This window comes from Rhamphochromis longiceps, linkage group LG8, assembly GCF_057381845.1.
Source record: "Rhamphochromis longiceps isolate RC_006_pf linkage group LG8, R_longiceps_female_GT1.1, whole genome shotgun sequence".
NCBI lineage: Eukaryota > Metazoa > Chordata > Actinopteri > Cichliformes > Cichlidae > Rhamphochromis > Rhamphochromis longiceps.
The window spans coordinates 34,589,341-34,610,757 of record NC_140564.1 but is presented as its reverse complement, the minus strand read 5'-3'; the positions used below and the strand labels follow the sequence as shown (position 1 = coordinate 34,610,757).

At 41.2% G+C, this 21,417-nt stretch overlaps 1 protein-coding gene across 2 annotated transcripts in view; it reads left to right on the top strand.

Moving 5' to 3' along the window:
- LOC146664362 (protein phosphatase 1 regulatory subunit 3C-B-like) overlaps window positions 1-21,417 on the top strand; it is a 34,285-nt gene that overhangs the window by 4,439 nt on the left and 8,429 nt on the right. Inside the window, exon 4 of one of the 2 annotated variants that reach the window (XR_014913103.1) lies at window positions 98-196. Coding sequence is in view for 1 of the 2 variants with exons in the window: in XM_085417212.1 (XP_085273338.1) it covers window position 98 (1 nt within the window). In the remaining variant the exon portion in view is untranslated. Of the gene's footprint in view, window positions 1-97; window positions 12,128-21,417 lie in introns of those variants that run through there. The other variant, XM_085417212.1, reaches the window with a different exon arrangement.

The following is a 21,417-nucleotide window of genomic DNA, read 5'->3' as shown; positions in this document are numbered from 1 at the left end:
ACTCGAACATGCTCTCTGGGACAGGAGGAGGCTGGCGTGATGAGATGTGAGCTGATGGCTGTAAGCGTGATTAACATTCCTGGTTTTGTCTGATTAGAGTCCAGCTGACTGAACCGAGGGGAGAGGACGGTCAGCGAGTCAGAGCGGCCAATGGATCGAGCAGAATCTGTTCAATTAACAGGAAGTGAGATGCACGGTCTGTATAAGTTATTGATCCAGAGTGTGTGTGCATGTGTGTGTGTGGATAGTTTCCACTGAGGGAGATTTATGCTTATATAAGCTTGTGCGCGCAGACGGGAAGTTAAATCTGGTGCTGTCAGATGCGATGTGGATTACATCGCTGCTGTCACATGACCTCAGAGGCCGTGAAGCTGTTTCTGTGCGTCCCTGGGTTGGCTGTAGCTGTACCACCACCTCTTCCTCCTGAGAGCAGCTTGTGTCCACAGGATGTTTTGAGTCTCATTCTCAGGCTGGAGTCACATGACCCCACACTGCTCATCACTTTCATGAGGTTTAAATATTAAAGAAGTGGAGCTGCTGTCTGACCCCAAGATTAAACTTTATTTAAAGCCTTCTTTCAGCGCTTTATTTTGAAAAGCTTTGTGAGGTTTAAAACAAAGCGTCCTCATCCTGCTGCTGTGGATTCATTGACCTGTAAAATCATCGATGTATCTTTTTGAGTTTTAAGTGAAAACTGATTGAACTGCTTTTTCATTTTTAGAACACTGCGATTGGCTAATGTCAGCGCTGACGGCACTCATCTGTTGCCAGGCAGACTTCAGCCATGCTGAGCCCTGACGTGCAGTTTGAACTTGACAGTAAACTTCAGATTATCCCATTTATATAAGAGGATCATCATCATAATGACTTGAATTCAGGCGTCTGATTGGCTCCTGACCTGAAGCCCATTTACTGATAATTTGATCCTTGGATCAATAATACCCAATAAGTTGACAGCATTGCGTAGACGTCTTCAGCACATGAAGTAAAGTCAGGAAACCATGGAGAAGTGGGAGGAGTCTGTTTCTGATCTGACCAATAAGGGGTCAGCGCTGGGATGTGAGGAGTCTAACTGTTAGCACGCTGAGGCTAACAAACATGTTTGATAAGAAAGTGATCAGTTACTGAGCATTTTTGATGTACTCTGATTACTTTCAGCATGTAATGTTAGTGCAGGTCACCTGTCCGTGGTTCTCCTCCTGAACGAGTTTGAAACATTTAATGAAATATTTTCACTGCTCCTGCTTTACTTCCTTGTTTATTTTCCATTTATCTCCTGATTTATTTACTTCCTGCCCAAATGGAGCAGCTGCTTTTTATCAGGAAGTTTGAGCCTTTTAGACGAGGCTCCATGTTTCTCACTGAGCGCTCTCTGCAGGCAGAGAAGAAGCTAACGTCTGCACGTCTGGAAGAACAGAGGTCTCTGAGGCCCATACCAGGAACGCTGACATCAGAGGCATTCAACATTTACATCAATATTTCAAATTCACATTTTAATGATCCCTGAAAACAAAATCTGACGAACCAAAACAAAGTTAAAAAAAAAGACAAATTGATCAATAAAACAATCTGATCATCTCTGTATTGCTTCCATGATCCAGCTGATACTCTGACATCACTTCCTGTTGCTGAGCACTCAGAGCTCTTTTCGTGGCTTGTTTAACCCTGAAGACCGCAGAGGTCACGACCGCGACCTGCCTCCAACCATCAGCTGTTTCAAAGGCTCCACAGAAAGATTTGAACTTGGATTTAAAGAGCTACAGCTGATCTGAGACCAGCTGGGCGGTTGTTCCAGAGGTGCAGACACGGGGAAGGCACGGCGCCATTTCAGATGACCTTTAACTGCAGGATGGTCAGGAATGTGTGGACGCAGCAGACACGCTTTGTTCTGTAGTCACCGGGAGTCGACGCATCGCAGCAGTCATGTGACCTCTCTTTTTTGGTACCAGTCTGCAGCTTTTTAGACTCCTTGTAAGAGAGATGAGCGTGCGATGTGTTACAGGAGTCCAGCCTCGAGGCATCAGAAGCAAGTCTGATGGTTTTTAAAATGATTTCTGTCAAATGTCAGATTATCCCAAAGTGTGAATCAAAGCATCCTTCAGCAGACCTAAGAAACCGGTTCAATCATAAATAAATCTCTTCCTCCTCAGCGTGTCTATGAAGCCCGAACCTCAGAAACTTCAGACTCTAATTTTCTTTTTAGTCACTGTGAACTGAACGATTGATTATAAATTGCTACTGAAATGTCTGCATGACACCAAATCATGTGTATCTTTCTTACATGGAGAGAATCAGATTCAATTAATTGTTTGATTGATTTTGTGATGATCAGTGAAGAGAAACAAAGAGATCATCAGGAAGTGAAACACGAAGAGGAGGAACTCTGAAACCTATCAGACAGGAGGAAGAGGAGATGATGAGGCAGCAAACTGCAGGTCTGCTGAAAGTTTTTGTTCTTTTCAAAGCTAAAACAATCAAACTTGCTTTGCCCTTATTCATCATGAAAGTGATGAATAAGGGCGACCGTGGCTCAGGGGGTTGGGAATCGCATCTGTAACCGGAAGGTCGCTGGTTCGATCCCTGGGCTCTCTGTCCTGGTCGTTGTGTCCCTGGGCAAGACACTTTACCCTACTTGTCTACTGGTGTTGGCCAGAGGGGCCGATGGCGCGATATGGCAGCCTCGCTTCTGTCAGTCTGCCCCAGGGCAGCTGTGGCTACAACTGTAGCTGCCTCCACCAGTGTGTGAATGTGAGAGTGAATGAATAGTGGCATTGTAAAGCGCTTTGGGTGCCTTGAAAAGCGCTATATAAATCCAATCTATTATTATTGTTATTAATAGAAACAGCTGAGCCTGCCTCGGTGCTGTCATTCAGTCCAGCCATGTTCTCTATCTGTGGGGGTGCACACTGTGCAGGGGCCTGTCCTCCACCATGGTTCTCCTTGCTCCTCTTTCTCAGGTTTCTCCTGCCTAATGTATTCACTGATCACGTAGTCAGTTGTATAGATACATCTCTAATGATCGGCTATGTACCACAGGCCTTCAAGCTGGCTGTAGTTAAACCTTTACTCAAAAAGCATCTCTAGACCCAGCAGTCTTAGCTAATTATAGGCCAGTCTCCAACCTTCCTTTCATATCAAACATCCTTGAAAGAGTAGTTGTCAAACAGCTAACAGATCATCTGCAGAGGTTTATTTGAAGAGTTTCAGTCAGGTTTCAGAGCTCATCACAGCACAGAAACAGCTTTAGTGAAGGTTACAAATGATCTTCTTATGGCCTCTGACAGTGGACTCATCTCTGTGCTTGTCCTGCTAGACCTCACTGCAGCGTTCGATACTGTCGACCATAATATCCTATTAGAGGGAGGGGGGAGGATGAGAGAAGAAGAGGCAGCTGCAACGTAAAGACGCAGAATAACTCCAGCTTTGTGTCTTTTTCATTGTAGCTGAAGTCCGGGACAAAATGTTCCTTTTTCACCTCAATACCATTTTCTTCTGTTTTAATTTAATTTTATATATTTATATAGCACATTTAATTACAACAGGAGCGTTGACCAAAGTGCTGTACAAGAATACAACATACATAATAAAACAACTTAGAGTATTAAAAGCAAACACCAAATATGAATTAACAAATAACTCTCATGCTGTATTAAAAGCCAGTAAATAAAAATGTGTTTTAAGATAAGATTTAAAAAGATTGACAGTGAAAGCCTGTCTGATGTGTAGGGGTAAATTACTCCACAGCTTAGGTGCTGCGACTGCAAATGCTCGACCACCTCTATGAACCAGCCTCGACCTTGGTACGGCTAAAAGCAAAAGATCACTTGATCTAAGAGATCTAAGGGGGTATAAGTCTGCAAGAGCTCAGACAAATACCCGGGAGCCTGTCCATTCAGGGCTTTGTAGGTCAACAAAAATGTTAAAGTTAATTCCGAAGCGGACAGGGAGCCAATGGAGAGAGGCGAGCACCGGGGAAATGTGTTCACATCTTTTAGTACGTGTCAGAAGACGAGCTGCAGCATTCTGGACCAACTGCAGCCTTGCCAGGCAGGTCTGGCTGACTCCAGCATATAAGGAGTTACAATAGTCCAGCTGGGATATAATGAAAGCATGAATCGCTCGTTCAAAGTTTTTAAAAGATAAAAATGATCACCTTAGATAAAAGGCTCAGTTTGAAGAAGGACCGCTGTACGACTGAGCTCAGCTGTTTTTCAAAGGTGAACTTGCTGTCAAATATAACCCCAGATTTTTGGCATGTGATTTGACAAAAGGCTCAAGACTGCGCAGGTTAACATTAGAGGTGCTGGGATAGCCGCTTGGTCCAAAAATTAGCACTTCGGTTTTGTTCTCATTGAAGTTAAGGAGGTTAGAGGCCATCCAGGATTTAACTTCACCGAGACACTGAAGTAAGGGTTCTAGTGAGGCAGGACTGTTTCCCTTCAGCTGAAGATAGATCTGAGTATCATCGGCATATGAATGAAAACAAATGTTACATTTTCTAAAAATTAGGCAGCATATAAATGGAGAACAATATTGGCCCCAGTATAGATTCACCGCACCTGCTGTTTGATGAGCAGAAAGGTAGGGTGAGCATGGGGTGAAGCTTTCTGTTGACCCGCAGCTTAATAAGATAAGATAACCTTTATTAGTCCCACACGTGGGAAAGTGGTTTTGTCACAGCAGGAAGTGGACAGTGCAAAAGTTATGAAGCAAAAATTAGAATACAATGCAAATAATATACTGTACACAACTGTACAGAATACAATGAAATAAAATACTATATACAGTAGAATAAAATATACAATAGGATAAAAATAGAATGCAAATTCTATATACAACTGAGTAAAAATACAACTTTGTCAGACGTTTGTACAGTTTGATGCCGTAGGCTGATTCTGCGAGTCAACATCACCATTTGGCGTAATTATTGGTGTAACACTTTGTGAGTCGCAGGCATGTTCGTCTGCGCAGTCTGAGCACTTGTTAGGGCCCGAGCACTAAAAGTGCGAAGGCCTTATTGTATCTTTTATTGATTTGATTTTATTGATTAGCATCTCAGTGAATACAGAACAAAGATCTACCACAAAGAAAGAAAGCACGAGACAAGGCTAATCAAAAGGTCTTGGCTGAAGCTTTTGCTTATTACGCCAACCCTTTAACAAAAGATCTTTTTGTATGCAGCTCCTGTACACAGGGCTCGAAGCAAAGAATAAAACAAAGCAAAAACAAACAAACAAAAAAAAAAGTTTCCCCCTTAGAAAGGTACCTACATCAAAGCAAAAGAGTCAAGAGTTTCAGTTTTATTATTTTTGCTCTTTTCATTCTTGATTTATATATTTTTCTAATATTTTTAAACATGTTTTTAAACCAGGAGAATGAACTCCACCTTTTTAAATCCCTGTCAGAACTATTCCACAGGTTACCTCCTCTAACAGAAACACATCTCTGCTTTATATTTGTCCTTATCTTGTTTTTTTTAAAGAAATCTGTTCCCTTAAGTCATATTGACTCTCTCTGACTTTGAACAGCTTCTGAGTACTGGGGCAAAGCAAGTTATTTTGTGCTTTATACATTATCTGTGCCATTTTATATTCAACTAAATCATAAAATTTCAGGGTATTCAGATTAATAAACACAATGTTAGTTGGTTCTATATAGTTTGATTGGTTTATAATTCTTATAGCTCTTTTTTGTAACTTGAAAATATGAAGAGTGTTCGTTTTATATGCATTACTCCATATCTCCAGACAGTAAGTCATATATGGAAGCAACAGAGTACAATAAAGTGTGTATAAAGATTTTTTGTTCAGGACATGCTTTGTTTTATAGAGAATAGCAATGGTTTTTGACATTTTTGTTTTCACGTGGTTTATATGAGACTTCCAACTCAGCTTATCATCAATCATCACTCCAAGAAATTTATTTTCATTCACTCTCTCAATTTCAATTCCATTAACCCTGATTTTAGAGACATTTTTCATTTGTCTAGTGCCAAAAATAATCAATTTTGTTTTCTTTATATTTAACGATAACTTATTTACATCAAACCAGTTTTTTAATATATTTAACTCCTTTTCCGCTGCAGTCAGAAGCTGTTCTAGGTTTTTACCTGAGCAGTACAGAGTGGTGTCATCAGCAAACAATACACATTTTAACAGTTTGGAAACACTACATATGTCACCTTATAAATACTAACCCCTTCCTCTTTCAAAAGAGTCTCCAAAATTACTGCAACACTTTCCCATTTATTTGGCCCAAATTCCCTGCCAAAAGCACCTCCAATCCCACAGCCCATCTCTAACAATGCAAGAGATGAAACCAACCAGACATCCAGCAAAACATGAAACTGTTCTGGAGTGCTGAGCAGGTTCATTCATTCAAGACGTTAACACCGGTGGCAGCAGTGGACGGACCTCTATTTGCTCCAGCAGCTGTGTGAGAGTCAGCAGATCGCTACAAACTGAAGATCATATGCAAGTTTTGGAAATTAAATTATGAATATTAACTTTGCTTTAAAACACAAAAATTTTAACTCATCTCAACATTCATTCAAACACATGACAAACTAATTGACACACCTGAGTCACTTTCTTAAATCCACTCGCTCTCACAAGCTCGACTCCATCAGTGGCTGTTTGTTATATTAGCCACACTTATACACACTGCATGTAACTGCAAACGCTCTTCAGCCATGTTGATGTGTTACCTATATTGGCTGGAAATGTTCATTTCCAGACAACAGACACAGGCAGACTATGCTTACATGTTACAACACTGGTGAAATTTTTATGTGTAATATATTTGTTCAAGACATTTCTTTGTTATGGGAAACATTTTGAAATCATCATGAGCAACAGGAGCGGTGATTTCTATAACTGCCACAAGTTAATCTGTAGTGGTTTTGGTATCAATGTGACAGGAAGTAAATACGAGCCAGTATCGCCGATACCGATACTTTTCAATTAATAAGGTGGATGCGTCATTGAATTGCTAAATGTGAATTAATTTTCATGACCTTGAGTGGTTTTTGTGATATTTTCTTTTTTATTATTAAATAGTTAAAACCCAGGAAATAATTAGGACAAAGCTTCTAATTAGAAAATGCTTTATTGTGGCGGGGCATGGCCTGCGATGTCCATCTCACCTGCACGACATCTACAATCCCGCCGGATTGTACCCTGTGCTCTGCTTGTGTTGTTGTAGGTGGTGAGATGAATGAACACAGGCTGCGTCCCATCATGCTTTAAACAAGCTGTAGTTCAGCCTCTTCTTAAAATACACAATCTGGACACAACTGTTCTGTCCAGTTACAGGCCAATCGCAAAGCTTCCTTTTCTGTCTAACGTCTTGGAGAACGTGGTCTTGATTTTAACAAATTCTCTGAAAAATTTCAATCTGGTTTTAAATCACTACATAGCGCTGACACGGCACTTAAGGGTTTTTAATGATATTCTTGTCCTGTTTTTCTTCTCTCGCCCCAACCAGTCGCAGCAGATGGCCCCGCCCCTCCCTGAGCCTGGTTCTGCCGGAGGTTTCTTCCTGTTAAAAGGGAGTTTTTCCTTCCCACTGTCGCCAAAGTGCTGCTCATAGGGGGTCATATGATTGTTGGGCTTTTCTCTGTATCTATGAAGCGCCTTGAGGTGACTTTTGTTGTGATTTGGCGCTATATAAATAACATTGAATTGAATGATATTCTTTTAACGCGGGACTCTGGCAGCCCTGCTGCCCTTTTATTGTTGGACTTGTCAGCAACTCTTAACACGGTCGACCACGACATCCTGTTATCACGACTAGAATTTCACGGCTGCCCTAAAAGGATCTGCTCTTGTTTGCAATGCTGTGGTTTCGACTCGCCGCTCCTGTGTCAGTGCAGGCACACTTTGCTCCCCCTCCCCCCTCTTGTGTTTAGATGTTGCGTCGTAATGTGATGTGACTTAGACGCTTTGGGGGTTGTTGTTTACATATTATTTATATTTCCACCAGTTGTTTTTGTTGAGAGTTTTAATTCAAGTTTTTGTATTATAGTTTCTTGTTTGTTTTAATTTGTTTACTGGTTTGCTTGCACTTTTTAAAAGAAGAAAGTGTACTTTATTGGTCCCCGTGGGGAAATCCCTCTCTGCATTTAACCCACTCACTCAGTGAAGCAGTGGGCAGCCATTGGGCGCCCGGGGAGCAGTGTGTAGGGACGGTACCTTGCTCAGGGGTACCTCAAGGTAGCCGTTCAGTGGATTCGAACCACTGACCTTCCGATCATGGGGCCACCACTCTACCTACTGAGCTATCCCTGCCCATTTTTTTTGTTTCTTAAAAAAAAGAAAAAGAATTGATAACTGTGAACCACCACGGCAGACCCGATGGCATTTTCATGCTTCGCAGCATCGTTTATTATTACAATAATCACACGGTTGCTGTTACAGTACGTTCAATGGCTGCAGCTCTCCCGCTGCCAGCCGTACACATCACCACCAACAGCAACACAAGCAGAGCGCAGGTTTTAAGCAGCGAGGTGTGATTGTAGAGGCCGTGCAGGTGAGGTCATATCTGTTGACATATCTCCAAAAATGCACGTCATTGTGGAGAAACTGCACAGCGCAGCACAGTGGTGTTGTATGCGTGAGATCGGATCCACGACTGTGACAGAAAAGCCGATCAGCTGATCATTGATCATTTTCATGATTGAAGTAGCAACAGGAGAGGGAGGGGCTCCATATATCAGTTGTTAAGCTTAATGTGGGAATGCTTTACAAACATTCAGAGATGAACTGTACTGGTATCGGTCCGATCCAGTAATTTAGGTCAGTATCGGACCGATACGTAATATTGGATCGGTCCATCTCTACGCTGAACTCAACCCTGAGCCAATGTCGTTGTATTGATCATCCTCCGGAAATTAAAAACACAGTTCTCCACTTCATCTGTGGAGGACGAGAATATGACTATAGCATCTCAAAGGTCAAAGGGTATTCTCCTTTAACAACCGAAAACTCGGTAATGACCAAAATATTAGGCACGTTCTGCCCTCTTCTGCTTGTGTGACTGAAGATGCAGTTCAGAAATGTCACCACTAGATGGAGGCAAACGAATGTCAAAATGGAACTTGAGCCTCACTGGGCTGAGATTCACATTACAGGGCAAGACAAACAGAAACACACACAAAATAATCATTTTAAAAAGTGAAAACAACAATAACAATGTCCTTCTTGCGATGCATTATGGGTCCTCATAATGGCACCTTTTTTTTCAGTCATAACTCGGCTTCCATACCTCCCACATCTAGCACATGCTATATTGCCCCATGGCATTAATTATCCATAAAATCTCTGTAAGAATAAAATGAAGTTTTGAAGAGTGTTCATATTTAAGTACAGGGTTTAAAAGTAAGTGGAACCTGAACCACATTAAGTGCTAACATCACTAATGTCACATAACTTTACTGACATGTGGCCAAAAGTCATGTGTAAATGTTCTTTCATATTGGAATATGTCTGTGAAGGTTCTCAGTCATCCAGGTCATCGTAGTCTAAGGAGCTTGCAAAGAAAAGCGTCTGGACTTTAAGTTGCTTGAAGACGTTTCACCTCTCATCCGAGAATCATATTGGAACATTTGCATCGTGACATAAAACTCTTACTTACTGTTAAAGGTTTACTCTTCTTTCTTTCTTTCTTTCTTTCTTTCTTTTTTTTATATTATCCACCTTATAAACAGTACCTCAAGTGGTTGTTGATCAATGGTCTTGACAATTTACATATAATTGATGAAGGAACTGACCTCACAGTCCATTGTTCCCTCCGTGGTGCTACTTTCAGTCATTATGCAAATGTCCTGTTTATGAGGTTGAAACCTGCAGTCACCTGATGATGATGAAACATTTCTCCCACTGAAAACGTCCAGATGAACAGAATCAACTGTTTGGGTTGACTGACCTGGATGATTGAGCATCCATCAGGACAGAAAAGAAACAACCATTACTTTCTTCAAAGCCATGATCTCAAACTCATCTTCAAATAGAAGATTTTCTCCCCATCTGCTTTTATACTTTTTAAAAATAGCTCACCAGTAGATTAATTCTAAGGTACACTGTGGTTTTTCTCCTTTCCTTCCTTTTTCAGAATAGAATAGAATAGAATAGAATAGAATAGAATAGAATAGAATAGAATAATCCTTTAATTGTCCCACAAGGGGAAATTTGGTTGTAACAGCAGCCAGAAAGACACATATACAACAAACAGGACACAGGACAGAAACATACATGATTTTTCTTACATATTTACATTAAGGACAGTGGTTACTATAAACAGAGTACTGTACAGTTATTAAATAAAATAAAATAAACTACAGATAAGAGGCAAAGCAGGTTGTAGTGCTGGTTTTGTGTTGTGTATTTCTCCCATTGTTAGTTTTATTGTTTTGTTCAAGTTAGTTTTTTTATTTTACCTCACCAAATGGACCTATAACAGAAATAAATGGATAAATAATGATTAATCTTAGTTTGACCACATAATGATAATCCCTTCATCTGTGTCTATTCTTTGATAAATCATATAATAACTAATTGGCCTCTTAAATCCTCCCTGTTTTTTTGTCTTCATCCCCTTTCTGTTTAGGAAGGAGGGTTAGCTTCATGACGTGGACATTTGTGACATGGGCGTGGGGGACACCCGTTTGCTAATGCACTAGACCCACAAACAGTGGCAATATAAGACCTTGTTTCCCTTTAACCCTTTATTATCTTTCTGAGAAGACTGAGAAAGGCCCGGCTTCCACCACCGATCCTGACCACCTTCTATAGAGGAACTATCGAGAGCATCCTGAGCGGCTGCATCACTGTCTGGTTTGGGAACTGTGCCATATCAGACCGCAAGACCCTACAGCAGATAGTGGGAACAGCAGAGAAGATCATCGGGGTCTCTCTCCCCTCTGTTGAGGACATCTACACCTCACGCTGCATTCGCAAAGCCACCAGCATTGTGGCTGATCGGACACACCCCTCTCACACACTCTTCACACTCCTGCCATCTGGAAAAAGGTACCGAAGCATTCGGGCACGCACATCCAGACTGTGCAACAGCTTTTTTCCACAAGCCACCCGTCTCCTCAGCAAAAAGGGACTGACTGATAAACACACACACACACACACACACACACACGCACACACACACACATTATCACTCAGCTTAACTCAACTACCTCAAAACATTGAGACTGGACTGACTAATCAACACAAGCGCAAACACACTGACCTACACCACCAAACCATCGCACACACCAACCTGTAAATGCTCTTTTGCACAATATTATTACTGGACTTTCTGCACTAACTTCTGCACTTCCTAATCTTTGCTGCTACACTAAGGAATGTTTACTGTTTCCTGTTTATCCTTAGATAGTTAGATAGTTTTTTGTTAATTTATGTTGTAATTTATGTTAGGTCAGGCTGTCTTGTCTCTGCTAGCCAGCTAACTAGGCCTCTTAGTTAGCTAGTTTAGTGTTTTCTGTTAATTTATGTTGTAAATTTATGTTGCATGTAGCACCTTGGTTCCTGGAGGAACGTTGTTTCGCCTCACTGTGTACTGTTAAACTGTATATGGTTGAAGTGACAATAAAGCCAACTTGACTTGACTATTGTGAATAAAAAACAAACTGGACAGTTGGGGCAAGGAGCTACCAAAACCTTTTCTGTAATTTTATACATTTATTTAGTTTAATTTAGTTAAATTTTTTAAAGACTCATGCTGACAGATTTCTTTCTTTGGCGCACCACTTTTTTCTTTATCATGTAGAAAAACAGTTAAATATGTAACTTCTTTACACTCACATAAAGGGGAGATTCACTGGTCCAGCCCACTCAGGATTAAAGTAGTCTCTATGACGCCCATCTTATAACTCTGCATAGTCACATTTTTGCAACGGGGGGTTCCACACGCTAACTCGCTCACGCTCCGAAAGGCAGGTTGGGTAACAAGGCCGGGGAAACTGTTCACAGAAGAGGGAAGCTCACAACTAGGAAATAAACTCAAGGAGAAAATGCTTAAGAGACTTCACAAAAGCTAGAATCTTAGCACTAATGTGTCTAGCACGTTAGTGCGATCGTGGCTCAAGAGTTGGGAGGTCGCCTTGTAATCGGAAGGTTGCCGGTTCGAACCCCGGCTCGGACAGTCTCGGTTGTTGTGTCCTTGGGCAAGACACTTCACCCGTTGCCTACTGGTGGTGGTCAGAGGGCCCGGTGGCGCCAGTGTCCGGCAGCCTCGCCTCTGTCAGTGCGCCCCAGGGTGGCTGTGGCTACAATGTAGCTGCCATCACCTGTGTGTGTGGATGACTGGATATGTAAAGCGCTTTGGGGTCCTTAGGGACTAGTAAAGCGCTATATAAATACAGGCCATTTTAGCACAATCATCCAGCGACAAGAGAATCTGAGCCCCGGCCTTAAATGGCACAGGAACACAACAGCAGAGTAATCGGAGACAGGTGCGTGGACCAAAGCCCGCAGTGATGAGAGAGACATATGTAGACTTACGGGGCCGGCTGGGCAGACACAGTGACCATGACAACATTGTTTTTTGGACACCACTCAGACAGCCAGCAATGTGGCTAAACGTGTCATGCAGTGGGGGGCTACAGTACTTCAGATGCACTGGCCATAGAGGCCTGGCTAGCTATGACTTTTCAATGTCAGGGTCTCCAATTCAGCAATCCTGGTCTCCAGAGCTGCAAACAGGCTACATTTATTACAAGTATAGTTAAATATAGTAATTAGCAGGCAATCTGGATAAAGCAGGTCCAGATTACACTATGAAATAAGATGTTATCGCAAAGTTTATATTATATAAGTTATATAAGCAAGTTTAAAGGCGTTTGGCTTGTTGGCACTGTAAATCTGATGCTTCTTCAGTCTGAGCTGTGAGGAAATAAAAATGTTAACGACAAACAACAACAGGAACTTAGAGTCCAACTCTGAACTCTAGAGAGGAGAAAAGTTTGACAGTCAAAGATACAATCTTATTGATTTTAGTTTGTCTGCAGCCACGTTTGTGTTGTACTGTCACACACTAACACTAGGTTTGGATTTTCATTTGAAGCTGCTGTAAACATGTCTGCTTTAGTTTCTGTGTCTGTTTTCAGGTGATAAGGCTGCTCTGAAGTCATTTCCTCCTCTGGGACAAAACAGCACTGATTGGCTGCACAGTTCCAGATGAGACGCACACAATGGGCAATCCTTCTGCGTTTGTTTTTCTACTGCTGGATGTGGGGTGTAACCATGGTGACAAGGAGTTGCCATGGGGATTCTACATCCCTCTCATGTTTTCAGTCAATGACATCATTAAGCTTAAGTCCCACCTCCAGCTACAACCATAAATGACAGCAGACACCTGTGTGTGTTACAGTGTATGTTACTATGTTACCATGTATAGATCTATATGTTACACTGTGTGTTGTGCTTGCTGTGTGAGATACACTGTATGTGTTACAGTGTGTGTTTTATAGTGTGTGTGTGTTTCCATATGTGTCTCTTATAGTTTGTATGTGTGTTTTACCATGTGTATATAACTGTGTGTGTCTGTGTTTATGTGCGTGTTATAACTGTGTCTACGTCTGTGTTACAACTGGCTCACAGGTGGTAACATAGAATGGTGTCAATTGAATGGGAATGACCTTGTAGGCAGTGTTGGGAAGGTTACTTTTAAAATGTATTCCACGACAGATTACAGATTACATGCCGCAAAATGTAGTTTGTAACGTATTCCATTAAGTTACTTAATAGGAGTAATTTATTCCCAATGCTTTGGATTACTTAATATATTATCACTTATTACTTATTACTTTGTGCACCTACATGAATGTACTATTGCTGTGTGATTTATTACTATTATTGAAGGTTACTCTCCACACCAACACCAGCTAGATGTTTAAATCTTACTATAAATGAGTAACAGTAGGTGGACATTAGGTAAGGCTGCACTTCTTGCAGTGATCTCGTGTAGAAAACTACTCTGTATCAGTAATGCTTTCTTTTTGTCTGCAAATAATCATGTGGAACTGCACATGATTATTTGCAGCGATCAGGTTGTTAATGCAACAGCTTGTTAATACGTGGAGAGGCTTTTAAAATTTATCCTGGCTTCTACGGGCAACCAGTGAAGCTGCTGAAGAACAGCTAATATGAGCTCTTGACGGAGTAGAGTTATGACCCGAGCTGCAGAGTTTTGGAGAAGTTGGAGTTTATGAAGGAACTTTTTAGGGAGACCAAATAGGAGGGAATTGCAGTAATCAATAGGGGACGTAATAAGACTATGGACAAGGATGGCAGCAGCATGGGGAAGAAGGAAGGGGTGGAGTCGGTTAATATTACGGAAGTGGAAGCAAGCAGACCGGGTTATGTAATTAATGTGAGACTGGAATGAAAGAGTATTATCAAGTATGACACCCAAACTCTTAACCTGAGGGGAGGGAAGGGTGGGAGAATTTTCAATGTTAATGGAAAAGCTGTGGGATTTGGTTAAGATAGATGGTGAACCAACAAGTAAAACTTCTGTTTTATTACTTTGAGAATTGGAGGAGAACCAGGATCTAATCTCAATAAGACAGTTTGAGAGGGAGGTAGGTGGGAGGGATGAATTGGGTTTAGAAGAAAGGTAGAGCTGGGTGTCATCGGCATAACACTGAAAATTTATATTATATTGTCAGAATATATGACCAAGAGGGAGCATGTAAGTAATGAATAAAAGAGGCCCTAATACTGAACCCTGGGGCACACCAGCAGAAACAGGACAGAGAGTTGAAGAATGGGATTTAAGTTGGATAAACTGAGTGCGGTCTGAGAGATAGGAGGTGAACCAGGCAAGGGGGGTATGACTAATGCCAATGGAAGCTCACCGGTTCAGGAGAATATTGTGAGAAATGGTATCAAACGGCGCACTAAGATAAAGAAAGATGAGGATGGATAGGAGACCAGAATCCACTCCCATCAGAAGGTCATTGGTAATCCTTAGCAGAGCAGTTTCTGTGCTGTGATTGGGGCGGAAACCAGATTGAAATTGTTCATAGAGATTATGGTCATTGAGATGTGAATGAAGCTGGGCGGCGACAACTTTTTCAAGAATTTTTGGAATGAAGGGGAGATTTGATATAGGGCGAAGATTATCAAAGTTATTGGGGTCTGCACCAGGCTTTTGAGAGTTGGGATAACAGAAGCCTTTTTCAGTGCTTCAGGAACAATCCCAGTGTTCAGGGAGGAATGAATAATATTGGTTATGAGAGGAGCTAACAAGGGAAGACAGGCTTTAACTAACACATTGGGTTAAGTTGATGGTGGATATCTGAGATTTTACAAGTGAAAAAAGAGATAAGAGAGTTGCAAAAATCAACAGAATACATGTGGGAGGGGAATGTGTCTGGAGGTTTTGTAATTTTACTGAACAATGAATAGAGGGACCTGGAGTTACCTTCATTAGAACTAATTAAACCAGAGTAGTAAGCAGATTTGGCTGAGGCAATGCAGTCCTTATAGAACAAACATGATCATTGTGCATTTCTTTATGTACAGTAAGTCCGGTTTTCTTGAATAGACGTCGAGTTGGAGTCCTTTAAGCTTTAAGGTGACGCAGGTCGGAGGTAAACCACGGAGCTGAACGGGAAAATGAGACAGTTCGATATTTAAGGGGAGCAAATATGTTAAGAAGGTTATGAAGGTTGACATTATAATGACAAACGAGTTCATGAGGGGTTGAGGAGCAGTGGATAGATGGAAGGTCATGGACGGCAGATGAAAAAACAGTGATATTACGAGAGATACAGGTTTTGGAAGCGGTTATGTTTGCATCAAAAGAAATAAACATATGATCAGACTGGGGAAACAATGTGGCTTTACAATGGGCGGGGGTAATGCCAGAACAACAGACCAAATCCAGGATATGACCTTTAGAGTGGGTAGGAAATGTTATGTACTGTAGAAGCCCAAAACTTTCCAGGCAGGAGGTAAAATCTCTGGAAAGAGGGATTTTATTATTGTCCATAATGGCTGGAAGGCGATGTCCAGGTAGAAGTATAGAGCCACAGGTAGAGAGACAGCCAGGCAGAAACAGAGCCGCAAAAGATCCGTAGCAGAGTACTGGAGAAGAGCTGTCGCCGGGTGATGAACGATGGATAAAAAAAACCCAGGTGAGCCACACCAACACCCTGTGGATCCACATCTTAATCAGGGCCGAGCACTGAGCACAAACGGAGGGACCGAACAACCAGCTGACAGCTGTAGCACAAGCAATAGAAGCCCGCAAGTATTGCGAAAACAAGTCAAAACAGGGTCGCGCCTTAGATACTTGATTCAAATTGTCGTCAGCAACTGAAAAAAATTATAATAAAAATATAACAATAACCAGTGAGCAGCGGCAGCCAGGCGTGCCAGCGTTCACTCAACCGGAAACACCATGTTATGTGTAATTTCTATTGCAAATATTAATCACAGTTAAATTTAGAAGGGATGACAGTAAAAAATGTGATGTCATCACGCGCTGCGTTCTCGACACCGGACTCCCGTGTGAACTTACGAAGTCCGGACGAGTGAAAACGCGACTACGTACTTTATTGATTGAGAAACGGCCTAACAGTCTACAGTCTATGAACTAACCTCAGCTAACGCCAACTAACAATGTTAGCTTGGTGGCAAGTAGCCTTCATTAATAGTAATAAAAATCACACAGCAACAGTAGATCGAAGACACTGCCGTTTCGCCCATCCCATTTCCAAGTAAGAAATGCATTCCTGCCCATGCACTGCCGGCTCTGCTGTCTGACTGACGCCACCAGCATTAACAGGACGCTGACATTAGAGCCTTTTGTGTGTTTTGTTTGGGTTTCCAGCAATCAAAATCAGAGAACCTGTATTAGTCCCAAATGGAAATTAAGTTAAAAGAAAAATAACAAAAGAACTGCAAGTCGTACTCGAACCGGCCGCACTCAGCCACGTGATTTATGGCTACATGCTCATCCAACTGGGTTAAATCTGCGCCCGACTGCGTTTAATCACCAAAACTGAAGAAGGCATAGAGAGGGCATAGCCTCACATATGAAACCGGAAATGACCGTCATGTATTCTGTTTATTTCAGCAAAGTAACTGTATTCTGATTACCACCTATTTAAACGGTAACTTTAACTGAATACAGTTACTCATATTTTGTATTTTAAATTTACTGCCCCTGCAACAAAAATAATGGCAGATCAAAATGAATGTTGGTGGCAATCTTTGGCCCATCTAAAGGCCTAATTATAATAACAATGAAATATTACATCAAATGTATTTTATGGAAAATATTTAAGTTTTTCGTTTTTTTCGGCTAAAAAAACAGCGCGCTCATGTAAAGTAACTGGGATTGAAAGGGTTAAAACAACAAAAATATAATTAAAACTTGATGTGAATATTTTAGAAGTAGAAGGCAGAAGTAGTTTTAAAAGACTGACTCATTTAAAGTGGAAAAAAGGTGGATGTCTTTTTAAGGACCCTCCAAGGGCTAAATACACAACGCTGATACATGGACTCCCCAACACTGCTTGTAGGCGAACTGCAGTGGGTGCGAAAACCAAATGAAGATTGATAAGGTATGTGCAGCGGATTGGAGTGGAACAGCAGCAGGAACTGGGAAGGCCTTGAGAGGCAGGGTTTTACATACTGTGTGTATGCTGTTGTGTTACACTACATGTGTGTGTTTGTGTTGCCTGAGCCCTCAGTTTCTCTAATTATAACAAAGCCTCGGGTTACCTTATATCATCACAGCGCCGTTCAGCGTATTAGGAAGTTTAAAAATAAAATGTCGATTTATGTTGAACGAGTGATATTTGTTCAAGTGTCTTGTTTGATTGTCGTAACTCCGTCACTATTTAAATTTGACTAATTTCCTGAGATGATGATGATGATGATGATGATGAACTGACTGTAGTTCATATAACTAAACTGCTTCTTGATGACTTCCTGTGCCATGCTCTTGACGATGTTTCCGCTTGACGTCTTTCAAACATATTTTTCGTTGATTTCTTAATCCCAAAGCTCTCCATGGTCGATAAGCACCGTCTTTGTGCTTCTGCAGCAGATCTTTGACAGCACATCTGGAAACAGCTGCATGCTATAAAATGTCTGCTGACCCTGCTGAGGCAGGTGTTGAAATCTCCCAATTCTTTGAATCTTTGGGCTGAAGGAGGGACAATACTCGGTGTATCAATGCTCAATCAACAATCATTTATTTCCATACAATTCAACAATAAGAGCATTACAACGTCCGGACGGGAGAGATGCTACCAGAGGGTCAGGCACATGTCTCAAAATGGTGACGGGTTGCTCAGCTTTTTATAGTCTCTAGTGGCCCCCAGCTAGTCGTAAAAGCCAAAACATCACATTTTTTCTCTGTTACAGCGCCTAAGTTATGACCTCGGCAGTTGTTTCTCTGCTTTCTGTAAGGTGGGGGTGTGGAATGTGGTCTGTCTATCTCCCCTGTCTTTAGACACAGAGTCTCCTGCTTACAACCTTCTCTTCATGATTCAACAATTAAGCATGTCAAGAAAACAGTGTAACACATTCCCAGCAGATCAAGGATACAGAGTGATGCACATTTATCTAATGAACTAATATGTGAATATGTTCTGTTAACTCAAAAGTATAATGAGAACTAAACTACATACAGCTCACACACTCTATATTAAAGGGTATAATGTGATCTACAGCAGTATTCTAATTCAACTACTTTGATTACATATATAAGGTAACATATAATAACAGAATAATCTAATAATTCCCCCTTTTGATCTCTGAAAGAGATCACTTACAACATGCACTCCAGGGTTGCAAGGTCCAGGTTTTCTTGATCCTGAGGCCCTCTGTCCCCCTTTAACGGGTGGACCATATGTGGGATGACCTCTGTGTTCACGCAGTTCAGATGCAAGCAAAGTTAGATTTACAACCATAACAGCAGTTACAGATGACTCTCCCATCACTCCCCAGTTCTCCCACAGCTTTATTTTGGTGCTCCAGTTTTCCACTCCCATTTTAATGCCCCCTTATACCTTTCAAATGTACTTAGACTAGAACCTCTGTCTAAGGAGCTTTTAACCTTTATTTTTATTGCTGCAGCTACCAGTGTCTTCCAGTTGGGTGATTCTCAGCTTCTTTCTTCGACCTCCGGGGTTAGACCACCCTTTAGTCATTGCACAGTTCTGGGGATTATTCTGCCCCGATTTCAAACAAGGATCTGTGTGTTTTGGGGTCACCGGCGTGTCCCCCTTTTTGCCAAGAGCCTCTCGAACCTCGTTGGTCTGGTGTTCCTGGTTTTCGCCAACCCCTTCATGGTTATTGCTGTGTTTGTGGGATCCATCTTCTCCAGGAGCCCAAACGTCATGACACTTGACCCCAGTTGCTGTCTCGGCTGTCCCTACATCTGTCTCTGCTATGAAGGGTCCTCACATCTCCGTGTCCCCGTCTGGTGTCTGTTCCTTTCTCTGCAAGAGACAGAAAACCAAAACACCTCTCTCCCTAGCCTTGATAATCTAATATTGTTATCCATTGTTCTTCTAATGATTCAAATTTGGTTTAAAATATTATGTTCAGGACCTATTCTAATCATAATCTATGTGTGTGTAAAAGAAATCAAAAATTAGTGAACCCTTTCTAAGTCTAACACATTATAAGCTTAAGTTTTACCATAGCTAAATTATTAAACACAGAAATAACGTCATAAAATGTTCATAACACCATTGTTTGATGTTCGGACTCAACTCCCCCTTTTTGACACACTCCCATGTGTCAATTCATTGGAGCTAGACACTTAAAAGAGAAGGTTAGTGACATCATATCTGGTAACTGGTCCATCCAGAGCTGTAACATTTTGAAATGTACATACAACAAGCCAAACCACACCTTGGTCACACCAACCCTCTTCCGCCCCGAAGATGTCCAATGCCATCCTAGTATGGACTGTCAAAAGTGGCTTTAACGCTGACTATCCTGACAATCCATTTTATAACGTTTCCTGGTCAGATTTGCCAATCTCTGCACCAGGGTTTTAAACTTTTCGCCATTTCCATTAGTTGTTATTTTTATTTAGTTTCGACTCCAGATTTTCAATTTTTACCAGTGGTAATTAGTTTTTACCAATTGTTTGCTAGTTTAGTTTAGTTTTTATTTTCTGAAAATCCTTAGTTTCAATTTAGTTTTGTTTGTGTTTTGCAAAAATTAAGTGTAACAAAATCCCAGTTCCATCATATCAGTCATGCTCTTCTGGTTATCCTTGGGTGTTGAGACTAATAACTATTAACTCTTGCCGCACCGAGTGGTCCTAATTTTGGTTGAAGTGAATTGATAACCTTTTGAAGGCGATTGTTTCACACCTTTATTTAGATGTCCCAGTCCTGTTGTCTCGGGATACATCACGCTGCCTTATCTGGGGTTAGCTGTTTTCTGGGGATGCGGGTTGAGTGGGTGAGCTCTTCAAGGAGGGGGAGTGTGCTCCCCCTGATGAGGTCTTCTAGGTAAGCTAGGTTAACCTTCTTGTGTGGGCTTTTCAAATGCACTTTAAGGTTAGTGGGACTTTTAGTTTTATAAATGTCCCTCATGACCCCCTGATGACCCAGTATTTCATTTTTGCACACTGTAGTACACATTTTAGTTTTTGCTTGTAGCTCGCATACTCTACTTGCCACTCCTCTAAGTCCTGATGTTTCTTAGAGAGGGCAACAGTACCTTTAAAATTATATCACATGTGTGGGGGTGTGGCCTTGCCAATTGTTTTGCCCACCTTTTCAAAATGGCTGGCGTGCCCACAAGCACATTTCATGGAAAAAGAAAGGTAATCTTGATATTTACATTTAAAATGTTTTGTTAAACTCAGATTTTTATTTTATTCTTTTTGCAAGTACCCCTCCTCGGTGGCGAGAAACTGTTGGTGTGGTCAAGTGGGTGCTCTGGAAACAAACGCTCAGGACAGAACAGTTATCAGTCATGTACTTCCTACAAATTTTGCATATGTTTTATTCCATATTGATCCTCTGAGTGTAATGGTACATTTTAATTTGAATTTATCCAAACTAAACACAATATTTTCTTTATTTACTTTGCTCTTGTTCTTTTTCAGTACCACATCCTATCAAATGTCCCTGTCGATTATATTCTACATTTAATAACTTACTATTTCAAGTGAGAACCTAAATCACGTGGACCAATGTTTATTATTGCATATCTCTATTCTGAATGTGGCCAGTCATTCATAGGTATTGTTCAATTTTGGCGATTTTCCTCTATAAAATTTAATTGACTTTTTACAGTGGCCTGCTATGGTTAATAATAACATATTCCAGTCATGAGTGATATCAATAGTTATCTCCACTGTAGCATTTGGCATTCCCAATAATATAACATGATACCTTAATCAAAACACAGCTAA